This window comes from Aquarana catesbeiana, linkage group LG02, assembly GCF_042186555.1.
Source record: "Aquarana catesbeiana isolate 2022-GZ linkage group LG02, ASM4218655v1, whole genome shotgun sequence".
Taxonomy (NCBI): domain Eukaryota; kingdom Metazoa; phylum Chordata; class Amphibia; order Anura; family Ranidae; genus Aquarana; species Aquarana catesbeiana.
In genome coordinates, this window is record NC_133325.1 from 159,305,225 (window position 1) to 159,323,725 (window position 18,501).

The 18,501-nt window shown below is 41.2% G+C and overlaps 1 protein-coding gene across 5 annotated transcripts in view; it reads left to right on the forward strand.

Moving 5' to 3' along the window:
- SCN8A (sodium voltage-gated channel alpha subunit 8) overlaps window positions 1-18,501 on the forward strand; it is a 279,033-nt gene that overhangs the window by 92,255 nt on the left and 168,277 nt on the right. For 3 of the 5 annotated variants that reach the window (XM_073613692.1, XM_073613693.1, XM_073613695.1), the window contains exon 1: window positions 18,173-18,284. In XM_073613692.1, coding sequence (XP_073469793.1) covers window positions 18,205-18,284 — 80 coding nt within the window. In that variant the 5' untranslated portion in view covers window positions 18,173-18,204. Of the gene's footprint in view, window positions 1-15,259; window positions 15,379-18,172; window positions 18,285-18,501 lie in introns of those variants that run through there. The other 2 variants (XM_073613696.1, XM_073613694.1) reach the window with 2 other exon arrangements.

Below are 18,501 nucleotides of genomic sequence, written 5' to 3' on the forward strand. Positions count from 1 at the left end.
GACGATCTTTTCATTTCTTGCAGCCTTTTGAACAGACCATCTTCTACAGTCTCTGGACTGTAGTAGCCCTTATCTAGTCACTTCCAAGAGGCATGAAGACCTTCAGCTGGGTTGCTGATGTGAACAGCTCTTATGCCTCATACACACGATAAAATTAACAGACGCATGACTGTCTGTTTTTTTCATGCTAGGCTCCATATTGAAAATGAAGAGATTATTAAAGTTACGAAAAGTCTTGTACGACAGATTTAAAAGTTCAGAAGTGTTGCATGTATTGTATTGTATTTTCGGACAAAGACCGTACTGATTAAACGAAAATTGTACGATCTGGTATCATAGAGAAGCATTTTCGCATTTGTCCCTTCTTAAAATATTGGATGTTGGAAACTGTCGTGATCGGCTCTCAAAAGCTGTGTACTAAGCCTCAGATTATCGTACGATCACTTAGAAAGCTGTATTTTTCATCCGATTTTCTGATCATGTGTATGGGCCTTTAGTCTCTTAAAATTCTCAGATTCTTGAGGGTCTAGCCATTTTATCTACATGTCAAATTCTTCCCCGGGTGGTATACCCAGGTCACTAATGGCATGTCTATTGGTACACTTTCATTCTCTGTGGTTCTCAGACCAGTCATCAAACTTTAAGCCCATAAGTTGATAGGATACCATAAATCTGGCAAAGCCTGATATGTTAGTGTCAGGTGGCTTACAATAGTATGGAGATGTGGGGGCATTTAAACCAGGAACAGGTTTGCAGATCATTGTAAGACTCTATAGTGCGACTCTATAGTTATGTTCTCAGGAGGTAAGTCACTATTCTGATGAGATGGTGCTGGTTCAGCTTGAGTGCTGACACCTAGGTTAATGGCCTGTGTTTGCAAATCAGATGATATAGTGTAGAGTAAAGTTTCAGCTTGATGGGCAGAGAGGACAACAGGTCTATCACATGCTCGTGCAGTCTCATTAGGCTGATGTATTGTTGAAGGAATGTTGGTGTCATCAGCAGCATCAGAATTTACCTGAGAATCTGCTGTTCTGGCTTAGGCCATAGCTCTTAGTGCACTCTATGGGATCTGAGTTTGTAAGACTTGAACTGTCTAGCTCACTCCCAGAAGCAGCTTGTTCTGAAACCCCTAGCTTCCTCCCTTTCTTTCTTCCTTCCAGTTCTGCTTCTGCATTGGCTTACATTGCCTTTGCTCGCACTTGGTTTGCTTGTGCCTGATTCCATGCAGCTTGTGATTGGGCCTGTTCCTGGGCTTGTGTGGCTTGTACTTAGACCTGTGCGACCTGTGCCTCAGCCTGTGTGGCTTATGCTTGAATTTGTGCCTTGGTCTGTCAGATCTTGTGCCTTTGTTGCCTCTATAAGCCATTAATCCGATGTTTAGGTGTAAAACACTTTGAGCAAGGTGATCTTGAAGATCTCTTATGCCCTGTACACACGGTTGGACATTGATCGGACATTCCGACAACAAAATCCATGGATTTTTTCCGACGGATGTTGGCTCAAACTTGTCTTGCATACACACGGTCACACAAAATTGTCGGAAAATCCGATCGTTATGAACACGGTGACATAAAACACGTACGTCGGGACTATAAACAGGGCAGTAGCCAATAGCTTTCGTCTCTTAGTTTATTCTGAGCATGCATGGCACTTTGTGCGTCGGATTTGTGTACACACGATCGGAATTTCCGACAACGGATTTTGTTGTCGGAAAATTTTATAGTGAGCTCGCAAACTTTGTGTGTCAGAAATTCCGATGGAAAATGTGTGATGGAGCCCACACACAGTCAGAATTTCCGACAACAAGGTCTTATCACACATTTTCCGTCGGAAAATCTGACCGTGTGTACAGGGCATAAGTGTGTTTTGCAGATGTTGAGCAAAGATATGTAATTTCATGTAAATGTGATATCTTGTGATCTATCCATAATTTACAACAGTGTTTCGCAACCTTTTTTTCAGTCAAGACACCCTTTAAAATTATGGACAGTCTCAAGGCACCCCATTCTAAAATGTAAACTATTCTAATAGTTTTACATAATGCAGCAGCATCGACACATGGAAGACACCCAACATTAGAGATGATTTATTCTCCCAAAGCAAATACACTTTTGCACACTAATACCGACTAGTATTCCAGTGTTTCTCCTCTCCCTCAGAGGGGGAGAGGAGGGTCAAATAAGAATGCAGGCGATCAACACCCTTCTTATCAACACTGATGACATCACTGGCTGTTAGGATGCCGGTTGGAAGGTTGAAATAGTGCACAATAAAAACCTGTGGCTTTGTGTAACTAAAAGGCAGACTTGATCCACCTGCTGGCTTTTATAAATTTTTGGGCAATTTTTAGGCATTTTGCCAAAGCACCCCTCAAGAAACCTCAAGGCACCAGGGTGTGGCTGAAAAAAGCTAATTTTGAATCTAAGAATGGAATGTATTTTTAATTGTAGTAAAGTTATTTAACTTTTACAGAGACACTTCTGTATTGATACTCAATAGAGTGCACTATTTAGTTGCTATATATCATTTAAATGTTTTATCAGCAGCAATTATGCATTGCACCGTTTTATTCCACATATCAGAAAAATTATCAGACATTTATGTCCTGTTTATTTCATAATTCTCTTTAAGCTTTAAAGTAGGCTTAACTGCGCCTTAGGTCTAGCATATATTTCTCCCTTTTGCAAATAATCTGCATCCTGGGAAAGAGAAGGTGGCTCTCTCTCTAACTGCAAGGGGTTAAACTGTAGAGAATGCACAGATACTTTATGAGACATGTTGCTGCAAATACTGGAAGCATACCTCCCAGCTCTTTGAGATGGAAACGAGGGACTCCTATTAGCAAAAGTATGTAGGCATAGGACACACCCCTTGGCACACCCCTTAAAGGTGAATTATGAAAAAAAAAAAAAAAAAAAGATTAGTTAAAGAGGAAGTAAACCCTCTAAAAAAAAACCCTGCAGGACAAAGGCATAATGAGCTAGTATGCATAGCATACTAGCTCATTATGAATTACTTACCTGAGATCGAAGCCCCCGAAGCGACCCTCGTTCACCTCCTCCATCACCACCATGATATCCGGAGTGACTTCCGGGTATCGCTGCTCCGGCGCTGTGACTGGCCGGAGCAGCAATGACGTCACTCACTCGCCTTCACTAATGGCACGCTTAGTGCGCCTGCACAGTTGTCTACAGCGCGCCTGTGCCGTAGACATCGGTGCCCGTTTTTAGGAAAATATCTCCTTAACCATGTAGGTTAAGGAGATACAGTATTTCTTGCACCTGCAGGTAAGCCCTAATCTAGGCTTACCTGTAGGTTAAAGTGGTGTGTAAGGGTTTAAACCCACAAGTACTTTTTTATACCACTTCTATTTATACTAGTTTATAAAATGTACAAATGCAGCAATTTAGAAATTGGATGGAATGCTTAACCCTGGGAAACACTTTTTGAAAGATAAATAGTGCATTTAATATGCAATTATATAGATCAGACCAAAAATGAGAAACAAATGAGGAGGAAAGAGGAACTTTGTTCCAAATCAGGGACAGTCCCTCAAAATCAGGGACAGCTGGGAGCTATGAGGAAGGGCAGCTGAATCTGTGTGCAAAGTTTACGCTGAAACCATGTATTTGTGCAGAGTGAGAAACAACACCATCTATCACAGCACAGTAATTCCAGCAGCGGGCGTACATACAGAAACCTCAGTCCTTGAATTTTCACAAGCAGTTCAATACAAAGAAACCCCAAATCATGCACAGCTTTCCAAACTGAAGAAAGATTAGCTTCTAATTGAGTGCAGAGATGTGAGAACAATGCAGCAGACTGTATTCTGATCCTCCAAAGCTGAAGGAAGTGTTATACAAGCATGTATCAGTCTATAGTGCAGCTGTGTGCTCACTTAGAGCATTACAGACATACTATATGCTTCCCAAGGCATTGGAAACCTGTGTAGATAGTGGACTGTTAAAAGCTTTTCACTGATGAGTTTGAAATGGCTCTGTATTCATTGACATACCTCCAAAGAGCTCAATCTGTCCAGACAGGTTGGTCACCTGCTTTTTCAGCACCCTGCACAGACAGGTAAACTCTCCAATGAGACACAAAAGTTGAATTAAACGCAATTTTACTTCACAGGTACAATACAAAGGATATTTTTTTCAGTCTCCGACTTTGTGGCGCCACACCGATTCCCAAAAGTAGTTTCTGTACTACTTTTGGCGACTTTGGGGTGCGATTTCAATAGACATCTGTTCATGAACCCACACAGATGTCTCTGAAATTGCCCCTGAAGTCGGACTGACATACGGGTATGAAATGGTGCGAGTTCAGCTGAACCTAGGCTAAATGTGAGATCTGAGGTCTTTTCTACCCCAGATCTCACATAAACCCTTTCGCCGCTAGGTCTGTGCGTCGTACGGACCTAACGGCGGTGCAGTATCACACACAGTCCGGTGGCTGCAGCCACTGGGATTGTGTGTGACACTGACAGTCAGACTCCTGCCTGTCAGGTGAGAGTATTTGGGCGGCTCCGCTGCCGCCCGATCGCTCTCTCACACACCCCCGGTATCGGCGCTCCCCCCCCCTCCGCCGCAGAGCGGGGTGAGTCCAGGATCTCCATGACGGGTGCCGGTGGGTAGAGGGGAAGGAGAAGATCAGACACACGTCCGCTCTCCTCCCCTTCTTCTTGTGACCCGGAAAGCGATGTGTCTGCATTGCAAAACATTCAGTGGAGTACAGGGGAGACATGCAGGGTCTAAACATATCTCAATAAAGAGAACCTGTCACCTAAAAATAATCACATAGGGGACTGTTTGTCCCCTATGTGATGCAAAAAAAAAGTTAAGTAAAATTTTTTTTTCTATTTTTTGCAAAAAAAATAAAGTTACACCCAAGAACTAAAATCCCCCCCTCAAAAAATGTTGAGGTCCCCCCACCCCCACATATACTGTAACGTAAATACATGCGTCGGGGTGCCTATGCGTGAAAACGTTGATTGCAATACACGTGTTACATTCGTACACCAGAGTGAGAGCAATAGTTCTAACACCAGACCTCCTCTGTAACACTAAACTGATATCTATAGGGGGGTTTAAGCGTTGCCTATAGAAAATTTAGGGTACTGAAGTTTGTCGCCATTTTACGGGCGTACATAAACTTAAGGTTTGGCATGTTGGGTATCTATTACTCAGTGCAACCCCATCTTTTATATTTTACCAAAAATTTGGGTAATTTATTGTGTTTGTTTGCCCTAAAATTCACGTTTGTATGTTTTTTACTGAAATTTTGTGTTTCCTAGACCTTTGCGGTAATATCGTGTGACATAAAAAATTGCAACTACCACTATTCTATTCTCTAGGGTGTTTGCCTTCAGAAAATATATAATATTTGTGGGTTTTGTGTAATCTTCAAAATTATTTTTGAAACGTGTGCAAAAAACGCAAAAGCGGCTCTGGCAGCGAAATGGTTAAAGAGGTCAAATAAAATAATTAAAAAAAAAAATTTAAAGCGCCCCGTCCCGCCGTGCTCGTGCACAGAAGCAAACGCATACAGAAGTCGCGCCCACATATGTAAACTGGTTTTTAAACCACACATGTGAAGTATCGCCACGTTTGTTAGAGCGAGAGCAATAATTCTCGCAAAAGACCTCCTCTGTACCTCAAAACTGGTAACCTGTAGAAATTTTTCAACGTCATCTATGGCATGACAGGTTGGGTATTAATTTACTCGGCGTAACATTATCTTTCACAATATAGAAAAAAATTGGGCTAACTTAACTGTTTTCTTATTTTTTTTTATTTAAAAAAGTGTATTTTTTCCCCCAAAAAATTGAGTTTGTATGACCACTGCGCAAAAATAGTGTGACAAAGTATTGCAATGACCGCCATTTTATTCTTTAGGGTGTTTGAAAAAAAAAATGTTTGGGGGGGGGGGGGGTTCTAAGTAATTTTCTAGCAAAAAAAATTTTTAACTTGTAAATAACAAGTGTGAAAAATAGGCTTGGCCCTTAAGTGGTTACAGTGTTACTAAACCCACAACAATAAAATCAGTCTGTATATGCAGTAAAGCATGTTTGTTATACTCAAGGCTGTTTGATTCTGTCTTCTCTGATCCTCCCCTTCTTCCACAGTCCCCAAACCATGCTCAGTTTGGTGTGCATTGCTATAGAATATTTGTTTTCTTGGAAGAGTGCATGTGATCAGCACAGGGCCAATCAGCACTGACCAGACAGAGGGCCAGGAGTCATGCAGCCTCAAATGACAATCATGGGAGAATGAAAACTACTCCTACAAGCCAAGACACTGATAGAAGTCTCAAGACTGCTCTAACTGCTGATGAGAAAAGATATTTATCACTTTATATTTACTAAAACTATTGCATTTCCATGTTCTGTGTACTGTGGAAGACCAGATATAGTGAATGCAGGGTCCTGGGTTTAATAACACTATGTATATTTCAGACAGCTGTTGGTAACGTTCATAGGTGGCAGATAGGCAAACTATAGAGTCTGTTAATTCTACTGCTAGATCTTTAAAGCATGGAAAATGCAATTGGTTTGATTTACTAAAACAAAAATCTGATGCAGCTGTGTATGGTAGCCAATCAGCTTCTAACATAAGCTTGTGCAATTAAGCTTTGGCAAAAAACCTGGAAGCTAATTGGTTTCTATGCACAGCTGTATCATATTTAGCATTCTCCAGTTTTGCTAAATCAACCCCAATGTGTATTTCTGTCCCTTAGTTAGGCTTGGTTCACATTTATGTGTTTTGTGCAGCCCTCGTTTGCACAGGCACAGCCCATTCACTTGACTAATCTGCTGTATCTGTGGGATACGCAGGAAAACCGCAACCATAGGGAAATCGCATAGGGCTTTTGCCTCATGGGATTTCCCGCACCCGCAAATAAAAAATGTCTGTAAAAGAGCAGTGCCTTATGGCGATGGGTAGTTGAGGGAACAGGTGCAGTTCCCTCACCCACACAAGTGTGTACCTGTCCTTAAGTCTAACAAATTGCTGAAAAACTAACCTCTAGTAGTTTCATAGTTTTCTCTGAGCTTTTGTGTTAGTTTCATTGTATTCTTGGGTTTTACACCCTGCTATGTCTGTGGAACCTTTCGTTTGTAAGCTCCATGAGCAGGGCCCTCCTATTCCTATATGTTCTTTCCCCCTTTATATTCTAAAGTGCTGTGTAAACTGTTGGCATTATATTAATCCTGTATAAGAATAATAATAATCTGCTTCCTGTACATCTGTCTGGTCGGAAGCATAATGCATACCTCTCAACTTTTGAACTTCAGAATGAGGGACACTGGAGGAGTGAAAAGACCTGTGGCTCGCTACGTTGTGGTAAATTGTGGGTGTAGTCAAGCACCTAGCTGTGGGAGGGGCTTAAGGGATGTAGTTAAACAAAACCAGTGCTTCCTTGTACCCATAAAATATGCTTTGATTGCTTTGTCTGAGCCTAACTTAACCACTTCGGCTCTCAAAGGTTTTACCTCCTTCAGGACCAGAGCACTTTTTACAAGTGGTGCTAAACCCAAAAACAAAACTTTAATATATTTAGCTTACCAATCCCTAAGGTCTGGTTCACACCTATGCATGTTTTAGTGCATTTTCAGTTTTTCAGAAACACACTACAGTCCATTTAATATGGTTCCCTGGGGATGTAGTTCACATATGTGCATTTTATGGAAAGGGTCAGGGACTTTTTTTCTGGTTTTTGGCTCCATAGACTTCAATGGATCAAAAACCTGTATTGAAAAATGCAATATGCACCTGGAATATGCAAACAACAACCTGCATAGGTGTGAACCAGGCCTTAATGGTAGCATTCTTTAGGGCTATTTTCAACTGGTGATCTGACCAGTAATGCACTTCCTGTCTTAGGCCTGGTTCACACCTATGCAGGTCTCAGTTTGCATATTCCAGGTGCATTTAGCATTTTTCAATACACATTTCCTGACAGCTCCATGTCAGCACAGCTGGGAATGCCTCCAGGACTTAACTCATATAAATTTGAGCCCACCTGCAGCCTCGATGTTCTTCTTTTTTCCTCCTATGCACAGGACCTCTACCTGGCTGGTCTAAAGGGCTGGCCGTCTGTCTGTCTGTCCGTCCGTCCGTCCATGTGTTTGGATTAGGCTGGACGCAGTCCCTGGTGTCTTGGCTAAATGACCCATAATCCAGGGAGCCCTGCTGCTGGTCCTTGGGGCGGCTTTTATCACTGCTAACAGCCTTGTCTGGGGTTCGCTGGGTCCATGTAAAGTGGGCAGCGGTGTTGGCAGTCTCCCCTATGCATGCGCACCCGCGCTTTGCCGGTGTTTGCGGTCGGATGACGGAGGTTGGGTGAACTAAATTTGAAAAATGCTTTGTATCCAAATGAATTCTGCATTGCTGGGTATTGTTGTGCCTTGCTCCCTGCAGCCACTATGCATAGCCTGAGCTCCTCCACAGGGAGTACTCTGCATAACAGGTACACAAAGTAATACTTTGACTGTTCACACATGGCAATAACCTGCTGGTGGCTTCTCATGTTTGCTTTACTATTGTGACAGTGTGCCAACCCCCTTAAAAGACCAGCATTTGCAGAGAAGGTAGAGGAGTCACCTGTGGATGACTACTGGAACCAGCTATGGCCTGTTGAGATATGGGATATCCTTTTATATTTCTATGTGTTCTCCAGTTTTTCACCCAAAAAAAAAAAAAAAAAAGGTGGGGGGGAGGGAGCATGTCTATGATGTCTACAATTCCCTTGGTTTGTGTTCATTGCAGAATATTGTTGTATTTCTGTTGCAGATTCTTACCTTTTTGTTGCTGCTCTGATCAAACTTTTTCATTATGTCCTGATTCCTGGCAGGGCAAAGTTTAGCTCATTAACCACCTGGTGAATCAGGGCTGTAGATGGAGGCTTCAATCTCCCTCTAGCAGTGGTTAACCTTACTTTTTACTGCAAGAAGACATGAATGACCATGGCGGTATGAGTCTTGCATTTACATGGTTATATGTTCTGGCAATGACTAGTCTAATAGCCTTCCCAGGCAAATCAGCCTCTTCAGACTCTCCAAAGGGGAAGATGTGGAGGAACATGACTGTGTGAATCTTGCTTTGATTAAGCAACCAGTGATGAGGATGATGATACTTAACAGGTTGTCTTATTTATTAAACAAGTGGCCAATACACTCAAAGGAGTTATTCCCACTTACCCTGTGAAGGTGTTAAATTCTCTGGCAAGGAGCAGTCTCATAGCTTTCCCAAGCAAAACATCCCTCTTCAGTCTCTATAAGAGGAATAAATGGATGGGTGTGACAGTATGTATCCCACTGGCTCAAGCAGCCAGGGATAAGGATGACAACTAATAGGATGTCACATTCAATAAACACATTGCCAATACACTCTAAAGGAGTGGTTTCTGCTCACCCTTTGAACTGGCTATCTGCTCTGGCAATGAAAAGCTGCCTAGCCATACCAGGGGAAACAGCCTATTTTCCGAATTTCTGGCTGGACATGACTGCATAAATTCTGCTTTGTTCAAGCAACCAAGGATAAAGATGACGAAACCTAAAAGGTTGTCACATAGATTCAATACACTCTAAAGGAGTGTTCCACTCACCCTGTGAAAGGGTTACCGAGCAGTCTCCAAGCCTTCCCAGGCAAACAATCTGTCTCAGATTCTTCCAAAGAGAAGACAGACGAACATGACTGAATGTTGTCTTGTTCAAGCAACCTAGAAAAAGATGACGACGACACCTAACCGGTTGTCACATTCATTAAGCATGTCGTCAATACACTCTAAAGGAATCGTTTCCACTCATTCTATGAAGGGGTCATATATGATGCCAATGAGTAGTCTCAGAACCTCCTAAGGCAAATTAACCCTTGTCAGCTTCTTCCCAAGTAGAGGTGAATGAACATTTGATTCTTACTTTGTTCAGGCTGGCTGTGATTAAGATGATGGTGACCAAGTTGTCACAATTAAGCATATGGTCAAGACACTCTAAAGGAATTTAATTTATCTTCTGCAAGTGCCATTTATGTTGGCAATGTCCAGTCTTCTATTCGGGGCCTTCTCAAGCCAATCAATCCTCTTCAGTCTCTTATGAACAGGAAGATCAGGGCAACCTTTGTCCAGATTGGTAAGGTTGGTGAAATGCCTTTAAATAGAAGTGAAGCTTTGGAAGTATTTTAAGTACCTCCGGAGGACAGCTTGACAATTTCCTTATGTTGGATGGATCAAGCGCTTGTTCTACAAGATTGGAGTATGTTGTTACAGCCCTTTTGAAATGAAAGATGTTCAAGGGTTGGGATCACCCCTCTAGTAGTCAGTGTGTATCCCTTGTGGAATTGGCCATATATATAACCTTACCATCAGAAAATGTTGTGGCCTTCAAGGACAAACGCTATCACTGCATTTTTCTTGATCGTAGAAGGTTAAGCTAAATTTAACCACTTCAGCCCCGGAAGATTTTACCCCCTTCCTGACAGAGCACTTTTTGTGATTAAGCACTGTGTCACTTTAACTGACAATTGCGCGGTCATGCAACGATGTATCCAAACAAAATTGACGTCCTTTTTTTCCTACAAGTAGAGCTTTCTTTTGGTGATATTTGATCACCTCTGTGTGCGGCGGTCGGCAAACAGTTAATAGTTGTCAGTTTGGCTTCCTGGCTTCCTCATGATGAATGTCTGCTGAGTTAAAGGAGACCGAAAAACTCAAGAGTCAGTTTCCATGCTCACTCTCACGCCAGAGAGGTTTGCTTCTCTGGAGTAAGAGCAAGGTCCATAAAGACATGGATGAGTGAGTTTAGGGTGGGGGATCTTGACTGGCCTGCACAGTGTCCTAATCTCAAACCGACAGAACACTTTTGGGATGAATTAGAGTGAAGACTGTGAGCCAGGGCTTCTCGTCCACATCAGTGCCTGCCCTCACAAATGAACTTTTGAAAGAATGCTCAAACATTCCCATACACACGCTCCTATAACTTGTGAACAGCCTTCCCAGAGGGTTGAAGCTGTTATAGCTGCAAAGGGTGGGCCAACTCAATATTGTACCCCTACGGACAAAGACTGGGATGCCATTAAAGATAATGTGCGTGTAAAGGCAGGCGTCCCAATACTTTTGATAATATAGTGTATGTGATACATGGAGCAGGGGAACCTTAATGAGGGGGGGGGGGGGGGGATTCAATAATTGTCCAAAAAGTCTTAATGTGAGAATGACAGTTCAGCCACTGTGTGGTGGATGCTGCTCCCCTTAACCCATCCTTAAGAAAACTCTAATGCACATAGAGTAAATGAAAGAGAGAGGGCGCCTCCATCTAAATGTAGCTGATATTCAAGGAAATAAAGCCTAGAGCTATTCCTGTACCCAGCTTGACAAAGGGGCATTTCTGCCCCAAAAACGCATAGCCAAACCCACCACGTCAGCGTGTGATGTTTATCCACCGTGCTGCACTGAGTCGATCCAGGAATTCCCAGCTGCTACGTTGCACAGCTTGCATTCCAGCCTGGACTACACCATAGCCACTTGTCTTCCAGCAGCTTCATTGTGCAGCTCTGCTAACACTGGTTGCTTTCCTGGCAAACTCTGCAATTCCTGGCCACTTCCTTACCAAACTGCTACACGGAAGGTGGATGTATGGATTACATGCCTGTTATCCCATTTATGCAGTGAGTGCATGCATGTTTTTATTGCTTTCTTTTTCTTAAATAAACAGCTACATTTAGATGGAATGACCCCCTCTCTTTCATTTATTCAACTTCCCTTGTGCTGATTTTTTATTTTACTCAACTTAGACTTTAACTGTTAATTTAAAGTTTTGTTATTAGTGTTGCTCAGATGGATAAATATTAAATATTTCAAGGTCTGAGTTACTGGCATTTCCTGGGACTCCAGGTTCCCTTTAGAGATGTTCACATAAATAAAAGCCAGGGCTCATCTGGTGAATAAGAGGATTAAAGTTCAGACTGAGTAATTTAAACTTCATCTGAAATGCTGCATGTGTGTTGATAAAAAGAAAACTGCTGTAATTTCTTATAGTTATCATTTTGGAACCATCCCTTGAATGTACAGGCTGGGTTTACAGTGTATATCTGATCTGTGAAATTAAGATATAATTTGTGATGGAAAATGTAGTGTGCAGATAGGTGGCAGGAACTTAATGAGTAATTTCATATACTTTTGGTATGTTGGGTTTGTATATGTCTCAGGAGCTGGAGTGCTGAGATATATGTACTTTAGTTCCCAGCTCTGTGCACCTGTTTCCCACTCTGCTCCTGGTTGCAGGACTTTTAAAGGCATCTAATAAGGTTCAACAGGGCCACGTAACATTCTAGGTTGCTAGAATGTAGACAGCACCTACCATCTAGCGTCCTAGGTTACTTCTGCTGCCTAGCTTCCTAGGATGATAGGACTCTTGTTGCCTAATGTCCTAGGTTGCTATGATGCAGTAGGTTCCTGGCACATAGTATCCTCTGTTGCTAGGACACAGGTGGTTCCAGACAACTAGCGTCTTTGCTGGAATGCTTCCACTTGGATTGCTGGGATGCAGTTGACTTCTGCCATGTAGCACCCTTGATATTCAGGGCCAAGAGCCTACATTTACACAAAACACTCTACAGCTGTGAACTTTATCAGAAATATTTACATGCATACAGCGTTACATATGATCCATACGTACAACAGTGGACTCAGATTTCCAATAAATTTTTTTCTACACAGTTAAGTGCAGATTTTGATGGGCACATGGGAAGAAAATATGATGCGTTCAGGTAGGTAATGCATACTTTTTTATAGATCTGAATGCAGCTGTATTCCATGCTGTGTGCCCATGAACAGAGCTTCACAAAGCTCCATAATCTGGATCTTCCTTGAGCTGCATAAGAAGAAAATTTGAAAAATCTTTATCCATAGTCCACATGTAAATGTTTGTGCTGACGTTTATGTGTGCACAGTGTTTAGTGTGAATGGCCTCTATTAACTCTGAAATCAAGGAGGCTAAGTGGCAGGATCTACCTGCATCCTAGGATGCTAAGAGACAGGAGGTGCCTGCGTCCTAGCAACCGAAAATGGTAGGTGGCAGAAGCTGCTCTTGTCCTAGCAACCAAAGACACTAGGCAGAGCGGGCCAGCTGTGTCTTTATTTGTGCTGTACACTGGTTGCATGTAAATGTTAGCACAGTTGTTACATATGTACAGTGTACAGACAAGATTTTACATCATAGGGCATGTGCTTGAGCACTGTAAAGGGTGCAATTGTTGACTACTGCTGGAGTCATTGACCTGAAACATGTATGTAGTCAGAGCAATTAGAGTGGTGTCAGAGAATTTCATTTGCATTCTTTTTCTGGGTCATTGGCTCAATAAGAAATTAAAGCCATTAGATCTACAGTACAGGACACCCAGGCAACTGCCTTTTTCAGGAAGTTCAGGAAACCAATCGGCTGCAGCCACTGTTCAGCGTATTCTGACAATGACCCAGCAGGAGGGATTCCTCAATTCATCTCTTTTTCATGGATGGAGGAATCTGTTTTGTTCAGTCAAAAAAAAAAAAAAAAAATAATAATAATATTTTGCCAGCTTGAGTGAATTAGGATTTTTAATTTTTTTTGTTAAACATAAAGTTTTTCCATTCCATTGTTCATGACTTCTCTCCATGCACTATGCACTTCTTGTAGGCTCTTTGTAGGAACTCACTGCGGTTGATTTACTAAAACTGGAGAGTGCAAAATCTGGTGCAGCTCTGCATAGAAATCCGCTTCCAGATTGTTTTTGCCAAAGCTTATTTGAACAAACTGAAGTTAGAAGCTGATTGGCTACCATGCAGAGCTGCACCTGATTTTGCACTCTCCAGTTTTAGTAAATCACCCCCACTGTGTACATGCAAATGCAGCAGCTGAACTAAGGTAAACATTGTCGCCCTAGGAAAGGAAGTGTCTGTGGATACACCTTGCTGGTATGACTTAGGCCCCTTTCAGACATGCGGACCGCCCAGATCCGCCTGTCAGTTTTTTCAGGTGGACCTGAACGGACGCTCCATGTACCTCTATGGAGCGACGGATGTCAGCAGTGACATGTCTGCTGGCATCTGATCCGATCTGCTCCGCTCTGCTAAATCCAGAAGGATGGAAACCCTATTTTTCATCCGTCTGGCGAATTGGATCAAATGAAAACGAACAGGCGGTCTGTTTTTACCCAATCTCCTCATAGAGGAGAGTGGAGATCTGACAGGTCCGTCTCTGAAAAGTGAGCGGAGACAGACCTTTCATCTCCTGGCTCAACGGAGCGATCCCTGCTAAGCAAGCAGAATCTGTGAAAACGGATCCGCATGCGTGGAAGGGGCCTTAAAAAGATTGTAAAGTCTTTTTTTTTTTTGTTTTTTTTTGTTTTTTTAAATAACAAACATGTTATACTTACCTGCCCTGTTGCAGTGGATTTGCACAGAGCAGTCCAGATCCTCATCTTCTCGGGTCACTCTTCACTGCTCCTGGCCACTCCCTCCTGTCGAGTGCCCCCACAGCAAGCAGCTTGCTATGGGGGTACCCGAGCCAAGCTGCAGCTCTGTGTGTCCCCTCTCTCCCCTGATTGGCTAACTGACTTTAATTGGCAGCTGCAGGAGCCAATGGAGCCACTGCTGTGTCTCAGCTTATCAGGGGGAAGAATCCCGGATGGCTGAGGGACTCGTGGGCATTGCTGGACAGAGATGGGGCTCACATAAGTATTAGGTGGTGCTGGGGGGGCTTCTACACACAGAAGGCTTTTTATTGTAATGCATAGAAATACATTATGATAAAAAAAACCTTCTGCCTTTACAACTCCTTTAAATAAAAGGGCAAATATATATAAAAAAATTTTTTTGCATTACAGGATCAAAACAACAAGATATTTGAATAAAGAATTTGGGTTTAGATACACTATAATTCAATTTAATCCTATGTTTTCCATTTCTCATAGACTGGGAGTTGATAATAGGGGAGTTGATAAACATCTTGAGACTGCAGAAGGATAGCAACACTCCATGATATGTAGTGTACATAGTATAGCAATGAACAATATATACAGTATAATCTGATTTGCAGAACACTTTAGACTAACTGGGCAATACAAAATGAGTTGTTGGGCCAACTGGCTTTTTTATGGTTTGTAAATAAAAAAGGGGTAAGGAGACATTTTGTTCTAATATAATGCGCACTGCAAAAATTAAAACAGTATTATTTTTGTTATAATTTCCTAACCTATGCCTTTCTCTCTCTCTCTTTCTGCAGACCTTTATAGTATTAAACAAAGGAAAAACAATCTTCAGATTTAGTGCCACGCCTTCCATGTATATTTTAAGTCCTTTTAACCTATTAAGGAGGATAGCTATTAAAATTTTGATACATTCATATCCTTTTATAAAATATGATTTGGGGTATGTTTGTTTTTTCTTTGAAATTAATATTAAAGTGCAATTTCAACCATGTTATGTTTTTGGATGGCATAGGGAAGGGTTAAGGTTTTTATTGCTGTTATCTCACTATCCCAGGAGGTGAGAACACCCCAGTTGTCAAAGGTGGGATTTCCTCCTATAAAAACTTGACATAGATTGTATTCCTTCCTAACTCTATCCTAAACTATAAAAAATGGCTACAGTGGCACAAAAATCCATTAGAAGAGCTGAAAGGCTGTACTTATGATGTTCTCTTTTCTAGACAAGTGCGTCAAGCACCACCATGTTTTTTTTGTAGCCTGCTATTGTGTACTATAACTAACTGTCAATATAGGAATAGGAATGCGGTACTCTCTGAGGATCATTTATAGTCTACCTGAACTCTTATTCCCTGTCCACAACTGGACATGCAGCCTGGATTCAAGTACCTGTTCACAGAACACCAAACACTGCTGCATATGAACCGTCAATGAATATGACCTTTATTGCAGTCATACCACCAGCTAATGAAAAACGCTAGTATATACCGCACAGTTCTTTATGATAACAACTGAGTGTTAATGATTTTGTTTTAGTGTACAGAGTTCTGCAAGTAACAGACCCATGATGGCCCAATTTTTGTAGACTGTGTACAGTATAAGAGGGGCAAGAAGATAGGCTACATGCATCACTCCAAATCATATGGATGATATCCACTGAAATTGTCTGCGCCTCAAGTAAACAGATTCATAAAATATGAAAAAATATTTTAGCACCAATTATCACACCCTTTTTCCAGCTACTCTGGCTTAAAAATTGGCATGCAATGAATACTTAGTTTAATAACATTATTTACCAATAAATTATCAGCCAACGTGAATAAATGTCTGCTTTTCACTCTGTATTGTTAATTTGCCATTACTGTTATAATCCTCTAATCTTTCCGGATCTTTGTGGCTAGACCAAAGCTTTTGTTTTAATTCTTCATATGATAATTGGCACATTACATGCTATTGATATAAATATTTAATATTCACTTAAAGTAAGAGTGTGAAAATTAAAAGGAAAATAATTAAAAGCAGTCCTATGGTTGTCTAATAGCTAATATTTTGATGTCCTTTTTATCATTGTGCTGTACACATTCCTATGCTTCTAGATGAGGAAAACGTCAATAATAGGTCATGCTGCATCCTGTATTCAGGGCCACGTGAATGTGTACAAATCATTTTGCCCCAATCCCCATTAAGGAGAAAGCTACATCTTGAAATGTGAATATGATATAATCTGATCAACAAATGTTTAAGCAGGTTGTAGACTTTAAACTGGATCTATAACTTCCACATAAAATTCTCTGTAAGGTTTCTTAACATTTAGGCGCCTTTCACACCAGCAGACTGATCGGGTCTTCCTGTCCATTTTTCAGGCAGACCCGATCGGACCACCCATTGTTCTCTATGGAGTGGCGAATGTCAGCAGACATGTGTTCCCTGACACCCACCCGCATCCGATCCCTTCTGCCAAAAACAGACGGATTGTGATACGTTAACCATCCGTCTGGCCGATTGAATCAGATCGCCCCATAGAGAATAGTGGGATGTGTCCATGTCCATCTGCATAGAGGAACAGACACTGACCTGTCATCTGCCTGCTCAGCGGGGATCAGCAGAGTGATCCCCCTCTGAGCAGGTAGATCCACTTGACAGATTCCGCTCCGTTTGAAAGGGGCCATAGTAAAGAGATCTCAAATATTTTCTTTTCTTGAATCCCATGAAGGGAAGGGAAACCTTTCATTAACAAATTGCATGACTAGTACTAAGGCATTGGTCAGATGGTTGCTACAGATAAAGATTTATTCTTCAGTCAAGAACTAATTCTGGCAAGCTCAGATTGTTAGATTGTTTGAAAAAAGAGCTGGATGGATTCATAAATGCATTAAATATAACTAGATACTAGCATTTATAGTTAATAACACCAGGGGTTGTTAATCCAGGAAATATCTGATTGTCTTCTGGGGAATCAGGAAGGACTTTTTTTTCCCCTGCTGGAACATATTGGATCATGCTTTATTTGTTTTTTTTTTTGCCTTCCTCTGGATCATCTGTGGGTATAGAATTGTTTATATGGAGAATTTCTATTTTTTTTTTCTGGAAGTTGACCTAGATGGACTGTGTCTTTTTTTTCAACCTGACTAACTATGCAACTGCTGAGTTACCAGCTCTGCCCAAACATACCTTTTTAGTTTGGCCAAGGTTACATGAGTAATTGGTCCTGTGAATAACTACTGAGGAGATTCAAGTAGAAAGATAGGTATTTGGGATGTCTTCGCCTTTATCTCAGAGGCCATGGGCCAAAGGGTGGTTAAATGAAACCTGTACTGAGTGAAATATGGAAGATACCATTGCTGATCTCCCACGAAAATACTAGTTGGCTGTCATTGTGTCATTTCTGTTTTTAATATATTTTGAGTTACTGACCAATAACATGAATGCAAATCAGGACTCCACTCTGACTTAAATTGTGACATACTTGTTCCAGAATTTTGACTCATAATGCATCAGAACCAAAGACAAGACAGGTAACTAACATATTCAGATCGAGGTCAGTATGGCAGGTACCATATTTGTTTTATGACATACCGTATTTCCTTTTCAGTTGAATTTTTTATGTATGGCATAGATCTACTTTAATCTTGAATTTAAAAATAATGGAATGTTAATTAAAATGTGTTTTTGATGTAATGTAATTTTCTTTTGAATGAATACACACCATATGCTTCCTTAACCTCAGTATACAGTATTTAGCATGATCATTATGTGCACTATTTTGACCAACTGCGTATTCATGACTTTTAGTAATCCCCCAGAATGGTCTAAACAAGTGGAGTAAGTACATGTTTTATTCATTTATTTCTATTTTAATTACTGCATGTAGGCTGTGTGGTTTGGCAGCTGTATGTTCACAAAGTAAAGCAGAGTTTATAACACACAAGGAGATACATCCTAGCATGACCCTACTTTTTATGTATACAAGCCATTTAAAAAAAAAAGCGTGCTTAGTTTTTTTGTTGCCAGATTTGCTATTATCTAATTATGTTTCATA